We start from the raw sequence: 8,217 nt of genomic DNA on the forward strand, positions 1-8,217 counted from the left end.
TTTTGAGTCACGAGTCTCGATGCCTTGTGAGTTGTCACTTTGAAGTTTGAAATGTGTTGGTTTTATGTTGATTACTTCTATTGAAAATATTTTTAAGTAAAGATAATATCATAAATGTTAGATAATTCAATTAAACCTCTCAAATCATTTAGGTCTAATTTAGATAATCAATTTAATTAAATTCTTCTTGATAAAATAACTTAAACAATAAATGATTCTGTTAAAAATAATTTCTAAATAAGTTATTTTGTATTTGAATTTTTAACTCTAAAAATATTTATTTTATAGAAATGTAATAAAAAATAAAAATATTATGAGAGAAGTTATTTTTTTTAACTTCTCTATAAACTCCTAAATAGCTTCTTAGAAAATTGCAATTTAATTTTAAAAATTACACCAGACATTAATACTACTACTTTTCATAAGTCAAAAGTTAAAAAAATTACTTCTAAATTTTTCCAAACGGACCCTTAATATGTTGAAGAAGATATTCTTATTGTAAACTATTTAATTTTTAAGAGTAAACAACCTGAAATATCCATCAAATTAAAATATCATGAAATTTAAATAAAAAAATTATATGAAAAAAAATAATTTTTCAAAAATAATTTTAAGCTTTTTATAAATTAAATAGGTTTAATTTATAAATTTTAAATAAAATAGATTTCTATTAATAGTATCCTAACATAACTCACTTATAATACCTTTATTATCTTAATGATATTGATTCATCACCATCCAAAACATTAGTCTTCTGTGTACTTCCAAAAGAAAAATAATAGGAAACTTCAAATTAGAATTATTGCTGCTGCCTGGTGCCACAACCACAGCAGAAGATTGTTGACCATTGTGCCCAAACAGAGGTTCACAACCAAAACCACCACAAAAACCCGATGTTGCAAAAATTATTAATTCCAATATATTTGATCAAATGCTTAAGCACCGTAGCAGTGGATTCTATGGATTCTATACCTATATTGCTTTCATTGAATTAAACATGATATTATATAAGAATAAGACAACCAAATTTTGATATTCTAACTTAACAACTCTTTGCTTCTAAAAATCTCAAATGTGATAGTTTATGCAATTGAAAATTAGTGGAATATACATTTTATGCCCCTTAAAGAATCTATTTGTAATGAGATGAATTTCCCAAAAAAAATACTAGGGAAGGATGTATGATACTTACAACACATTCTCAGAAGAGAGAGGAGGGTCAAGCATCCCTCCAAGACCCACACCCATAAATTCTGCAGCAAATTCCTCATCATTTTTTCCCAGCATATCCTTTAAGCTACATTCAATATGCCTTCCCTTGAGTACAAAGTATCTTGGCTTTATCTTCTTTTCTAATGAATAGCTAAAATACCGAGGGTAATCAACAACTTCTCGTACCGGCCTCTTCATCGACTTCACTAAGAATTCTATTTTTGGCCTCAGAACCTCCTCTATACTGTACCCGAAGAGCGGAGAAAACGTGCGCACCATAAACCCAATCTCTTTCTCCGAAAGTCCTAACTTCATCAGGTACATCAGCCTGCAGAACATCACAGATGAACTTATGAAAATATAGAGAATGTGGGAGGTATACAATTATGATACTATAGAACAACATTAAACAATGATAGCAACAACTAATTTTTTTTCAACTAGGTAGGATCAACTATATGCGGATCAAGCAATCTCAATTTGTTCAATCATAAACTGGAACACAACAATCGACAAAAGACTAAATTGATGAGGACAATACCGATGTAGTATGGTTTTATCAGTGTCCGTTACAAGTAATTCCGGATACTTTCTGATTACCCCAGGAAGATATGCTTCCGAAACGCCAACCCCAGAAAGGAATTCAATCTTCCTCTTAAGAGTTTTATTGATGCTGGCAGCGAAAATTTCTGGGCAGCGAGAAAGAATTCTCCCAACAATTTCTCTATCCAAGCCCATATTTTCAAAGAACAGAACAACCTGCAGACAACATGGAACACAAGCTTCTTAACTGGAAAATATAAAACTAAAGAACAATGACATGCATATAGCACGCGTGACCGTAGAAAAAAGAGAAATACCTGTAGAAAATCTCTGGGCTTCCGCAATAGTAGCTGCGGGCTTCTAGCAATAACCCTATCTAACTTATTTCCCTTAACTCCAAGATCAGCCAACTGATCCAGCATCGACTTCAGCTTGCCAGTTGAACAACCCAATAGGTATGGTTGGCCTCTGATTGCAGAGTCAATACATATCTTTCTAACCTATAATGAAGCATTCCTTTCGTTACTAGTCTAGTATTTCAACAAATAAATTTTCTACTCATACTAATCAAATATATCTAACTCAAGTACCTACTAACTCATCCATAAAACAAGTATCACTAGCATCAATGGATACAAGCACATAGGCATTCAACAAATTCAATTCATAATAAGGCATGAAGAGGATCAAGCAACCAGCCAAAATCATGTGGATATGACATACTGCTAAAAAACTCCACATAATCTGATATAATTATGAAGATCCTAAAGAAACAACTACACAAAATTAAATCTGGTAAGTACTAATTAATTTTATAATTAGTTTTTGAAAAAGTTCTTACCATATTTTCTTGAATTAATCATACCACCAGCAACTTGTAAAATCCTAAAAGGTCAGATATTGGTTAACTTGATGCCTAAAACTTTCACCTAAAACACTGCAATAGCACATCATACTAGAGTGTATGCCAACTAGGAATTTTGACAGCATTGACATGGTTGTGATTTATGATGCTAAGAAAGGATATTTAACTTGTAAAGTACAATGCAACGGGTTTATTTCAGTTTGGTATCTTACTCAATTTAAATTTTTTGGTCTCGCTATAGAGTATGTTTAGGGAAACACCACTTCAAACTAAAGTCCTATTTGATTTGAGTAATATTAGCTCAACTTACAAAAAGATAAAGTCACAATGCATATAATATCAATAGGCAGAGAAGCATTGGCCTTACAAAATGATACCTTCTCAGAAAGAAAAAATCCATGAACCTCCTCATAGTTCTCTTGAATGCTTGTAGATAGAACCCAAGGATATCTGCTCAACAACTTGATATAATCTTTATCCACCAGATGAATCTGTAAAAGCATATATTATAGCAATTAAAACTTGGTCGAAAGTAGTCATGGTGCCAAAAGAGGATGGAAGGAAAGGAATAGACTCGAGAAAAAAGGAATAAACAACATGGATGGGAGGATACCTGTTTCAAGGCGAGGAGTCTAGCTTTAAGGAGTTGAATATTCCAGAACAGAATAGGCGGAAAAGAGAGTATTATGGTTGTGATGTGAACTCTGGGAACTCCAATATTGTGGAGAAAATCGATAATAGGAACGATGTGGTTATCCAGTGAGAGTGAAAGTAAACGAGGAAAGGAATCAATCAAATGGCGGAAGGCAGTGTCTTTGTCAGAAAGAAAGACATTTAAGCCTCCACGCCTGGCTTCAAGCTTCTCAAAGAAGGAGAGAGTATGCTGTAGATCATCGTCGATTGGAATGGACAGGTGGAGCATCATGCGACGAATGTTGTTGATGAGGAGGTGATCAGCTTGATGAGAAAAGAAGAGATCCTTGATGGATGCAACCTTGTGCATGAGGGATGGGAGGTTCTGAGAGGAGAGATACCTAGCAAGGGCGATAGATGAAGAAAGAGTGAAGCCGAGACTCTCAAAGTAAGGGAGTTTTCCATTGTCACCTTTGAGGGACGCAATGTGAAGAAGCTTTTCCCTGAAGCCCAAGGAGGCCGAATCGGAATTCCACATGGAGTGTTGGTCCAAATCCCTGACACTCTCCACCAACATGTTGGAGTAAGAGGGTGACTTGGATGCGATGGATAAGGACTCCTCCTCTGACACCCCTAATCCTTGAAGGAAAGTTGACACGGCTATACCTGCTTCCTTAAGTTCCCACTCAGAGGCAGAACCACAACAACAACAAATGCTGCTGCCTCGTCTTGGCCTTGGTCGTCTTCTACTTTCTAATCGAAAGTGAAAAGTAGGAGTACGTCTACATGCATTGCTCGACAGCAGAAGAAAATGATGAGGCCGGGGAAGCTCAGGCAAGAGAAAGGAGGCTGTGTGAATATGGGGAGGCCACAACTGAGACAACATGCTCACATCAATTTCAAGTTCATCAAAGCAGCATCTCTAGTTTGCACGGCAACTTGCAGGTCCAAAGAAAAATGAGGCACACCACAGACGTCTCTGATAATTGCAATTCAGGAGGAGGAAATCATGATTTAAGGACCTATGACTTTCTCTAGTAATATTGTCATAGTCACAAGTCTAAGTAAATTTAGCCGAATATAAACATTCTAAATTAACAATTTCACCACAAAGCACATAGTAAATTAAAATAGTAGTACAGGTTACAACAAATGCATTCAAATCCTTAACTTAACTCTAATCATGCACAATTAAAATTCTTAACAGCCAAAATCATCAACAATATCAAGTTACTAACAACAAACTTGGTAACAACCATAAACAATTCAAACAGACTAACAGGGTAACTCAATTGTGAGAACTGAAAAAGATGTGATGGAGAAGGAGAGTGGAGACGTACACGAAGCAGTGACGGGCCAAGAGCAGAGCTGGAGAGTGACGTCACGAAGTGCTGCTCAAAATCGGCGAATGAAGGGGCAGAAGCAGCAAAGCAAGAAGTTGAGATCCATAAATCCCAATTTCATGTACCCTGGAAGAAGATGCGGGAGTGAAGAAGATGAGGAATTCATCGAACCGCTTTAGTTACTGGTTCACTGGTTCATTGGTTCAATCGATTCAACTATGGTTTAACCGAAAAAACCGTTTTATAATAAACACTTGATTCTATAAAAATTCAATGAATAAAGCAACTAGTTCTAAACACTCTGCTACTGTATTTTTTTACTTCAAAAGGGGATCATAAACAACTAGTTCTATGAATAAACAAACTACAATGATATGCAATGCCATAAATAGGCCAATGATGAAATAATAAAGCGTTTTTCTCTTCAATTCAATGTTCAAGCTTGTAGCAGACCAGAATCAACAGAGTAATACCGTTGAAATAGTCTTCCTTCTTAATTCTTATAAACCTCAGAATTTCCTACAAATTTAACACAACACACAGCCTTAAAATAAAAACAAAACAACACTCAAAAGTCAATCACCTCTTCCAAACACAGCCTTAAAACAAAACAAAACAACATTTAGAGTATGAGCATTGATCATAAAAAATTGATTTCTGAAATGAAACAAAACAAAAACAGCAGAACAACATTCAGAGTTTGAACATTGATCACAAAAAATTGATTTCTGAAACAAAACAAACACAGTAAAACCAGCAGAACAGCATTCAGAGTTTGAGCATTGATCACAAAAAAATTGATTTCTGAAACAAAACAAACAATCAAGAAAACAATGAAAACAAAATTTTTTTCCTTCAGAAGAAGAAAACAATGAAAACATGAAGCATATAATAAATCAATGATCACCAATATCCAGCAATAATCTCAAAGACAACAATAAATACACAACAACAATTTAGCAAATAAACAAGAACAAGACCTAAATAGAAAATCCAACAAATTAAATCGCAGTAACCTAACAATTTAGCAAATTAAAACAACAGCAGCCCAACAATTTAGCAAATTATCAACTTATCAAGTTCAAGAACAGAAAATCACAACAAAAAGAAAAAAAAAATAAAATAACAGAAGAACAACTGAACAACAACAATATAAGAACAATTAGCAAATTAAAAGTTCACAATAACAGTTAAAATTTGCTAGAAGAACACTAATGCAAGTGGAATCATAATGCTAATAGTTTTCTGCAAAGATGCTATTTGTGCAGCTAAAATTTCCTAATTACTAAGATCCAATTATTCTAATTTCACATGCAATCAACTTACTAAGTTTCTAACAGCTAGAAATTATAAAACCAACCGGAAATATGGTTAAAGCATTTCATCAAACATGTTGAGTGCGGTAAAATTAAAACGAAATAAGAGAATTCAAAGCTTAATATCAATGTGATAGAGAAGAGAACATAACTATTGTATACTTTAATTTAGTCTGAAAAAAATCCAAACCACTAACAAATCAAAGTTACTTATTGTAATAGAAATCAGAAGTTGCAGAGCTTTAAGCAGAGTATTGGTATTGTGTGAGCGTATTGTCTGGTCGCGGGTTTAGGGAACTCACGGCGGCGACAAAAGAGAGCAGTTCAACGGCTAGGTGGAGTGTGCGGGTTGGTCGCAGAGTTTGAAGCAGAGCAACGTGGCTTCCAGACGAACGCGAATGCGATCCCGAACGGTGAACGGCGAGTGAACGCGAACGGTGAACGCCGAGCGAACGTGAACGGCGAACAACGCGAACTAAGACGACGGCTGAACAAAGACGCGAACGTGAACGGCAAACAAACGGCGGCGGAAGCGCGGCTGAGCAGACAAAGACGACGGACGCCGAGCTGGAGGAAGCAGCTGCGATTGGTGACAGCGAACAGGAGTTGAAGACTTTGAGCACGAGGGAAGCTAGATAGACGGACGGACGGCGAACTTTGAGTGCGACGGATGGCGGCAGTATGCCACTCCTTGCAGCGGTGGCGTAGGCTTACAGTGCTATGGTTTTTGGGTTGAGTTATGAAAGAAAGACAGGGAGAAAGGGAGAAAGAAACGAAGGAGCTTCCGTTTATGTGTCCGGCCGGGTCCCGGTTCGGCCGTCCGGTTTTCAACTGATTCAACGGTTTTTCACCAATTTTTTTATTAACGATTTTACATATCTAATCGAACCGGTAATGTTGTCGGTTCGTTATTGGACCGATTCGACCGATCAATTCGGTCCGATTTTCAAAATCATGTCAGGAATTTATTACACTATCCGGATTTTTTTTTATTTGTCATTGGGTCTGACCGAAACAGCCCAATTTTCTTGAGTTGGTCCAAACTGACCTGAAATGAGAATCCATTTCCCTTTTTTTTTCTATATGTTAGACCAATATTTTTGTTAACCACAAAAAAAAAAAGAGAAGATAATAATTTTCTTGAATACATTCTTATTATAAATTATTTAATGTTTAACGGTAAATGGTATCAAATATCCATGATGAGATTAACATATCATCACATTTTAAAAATAAAAATATTATGAAATAAATTTTTTAAAAATATCTCAAACATTTTATTTATAATTATAAATATTGAAGTACTTCGTTAAAAAACATTTCAAAAGTTAATATTTAAATTAAGTAAATTAGTAAAAATAATAGAGTATATAATTTTTCTTCGATTGTCACATTAAAAATAGTAGTTATTTTTGTATTTATTAGTATTATTATTATCATCATCATATATAAAAATAAGGGATAAGTATTATTTTGGTCCCTTACGTTGAGGGTCGGAATCGAACTCATCTCTGATGTATCTTTTGATTTAAAATCATCCTTAACGTGTTTTTTTGTATTAAAATCGTCATTTTAATTTTTTCTGAACAAAAATACCCTCCACTACCACCAGCACCTTTTCTTCAATCTTTCTCTTCTCCTTTCACTACCACGAACATCATGATCTTCAATCATCTTTGAAAGCAAACCCAGTTACACAAACACTTAATTCCACTTGAAATCCCTAATTCCACAAACACCTAACAGTTACACTTGCAGTACACTGAAAGCAAACCCAGTTAACACACCAAAAATCCATTCAAATCAAAATCCACACAAAAACAAAGGTCTCATAGTGCAGAAAGTAACCAATTCCCCTGCAAGAACCAAGTGTCTTTCACAAATTCAACAAATCCAAAAATCAATTCAACAAATCCAGAAATAAAAAATTTAACAAATCAACCCAAATTCAACAACCAAATAAAAAAACAACAAATCAAAATCAGAAACAGAGGCAATCACAAATGTAGAAGCAGAGGCAGTTATCGAATCAGAAACAGAAACTCAAGCAGAAGCAGATGCAGAAGAAGAAGATGCCGATGCAAAAGCAGATGCAGCAGAAGAAGAAGCAGAAGAAGAAGCAGAAAAAGCATATGCAAAATCACCGGTGCTTGGCCACCCATCTCCAGCGGTGGAGACGGAGCGTCCGAGGACCGGCGACGCACTCCACCCTCGGATCCCTCTCTCTCCTCGGCCACCCATCACCCGCGGATCGACGACGGAGCATGCACGGATCAGCTCAGCCTCGAATCCCTCTCTCTCTCTC

General features: G+C 35.6%; 1 protein-coding gene across 3 annotated transcripts; it reads right to left on the bottom strand.

The window, feature by feature from the left end:
• Nucleotides 1-703: 703 nt before the first annotated feature.
• Nucleotides 704-6,661, bottom strand: LOC107478023 (transcription termination factor MTERF9, chloroplastic). 3 transcript variants are annotated; one of them, XM_052259519.1, is made up of 7 exons: nt 6,215-6,661; nt 4,594-4,722; nt 3,234-4,191; nt 2,998-3,111; nt 2,073-2,255; nt 1,754-1,971; nt 704-1,540 (listed from the first exon to the last, which is right to left on the bottom strand). In XM_052259519.1, the coding sequence occupies exons 3-7, from the start codon at nt 4,137-4,139 to the stop codon at nt 1,189-1,191; spliced, it is 1,773 nt and encodes a 590-aa protein (XP_052115479.1). In that variant the 5' UTR covers nt 4,140-4,191; nt 4,594-4,722; nt 6,215-6,661; the 3' UTR covers nt 704-1,188. The 3 variants fall into 3 exon arrangements, with proteins under 3 accessions (XP_052115479.1, XP_015953716.2, XP_052115478.1); XM_016098230.3 differs by having other exon boundaries at nt 705-1,540; nt 3,234-4,232; XM_052259518.1 differs by lacking the exon at nt 6,215-6,661 and adding an exon at nt 5,070-5,647 and having other exon boundaries at nt 705-1,540; nt 3,234-4,232.
• Between the last annotated feature and the right edge of the window lie 1,556 nt (nt 6,662-8,217).

The sequence above is a fragment of the Arachis duranensis genome, chromosome 1 (genome assembly GCF_000817695.3).
Source record: "Arachis duranensis cultivar V14167 chromosome 1, aradu.V14167.gnm2.J7QH, whole genome shotgun sequence".
NCBI lineage: Eukaryota > Viridiplantae > Streptophyta > Magnoliopsida > Fabales > Fabaceae > Arachis > Arachis duranensis.

Excerpts from the sequence above, each read along its gene's own strand:
- LOC107478023 (XM_052259519.1), bottom strand. The coding sequence starts at position 4,139 with ATGTTGTCTCAGTTGTGGCCTCCCCATATTCACACAGCCTCCTTTCTC. Across the intron at positions 2,256-2,997 it reads GATTTTTTCTTTCTGAGAAG|GTTAGAAAGATATGTATTGA; the intron begins GTATCATTTTGT and ends GCTTCATTATAG. Across the intron at positions 1,972-2,072 it reads AGCCCAGAGATTTTCTACAG|GTTGTTCTGTTCTTTGAAAA; the intron begins GTATTTCTCTTT and ends TGTTGTCTGCAG.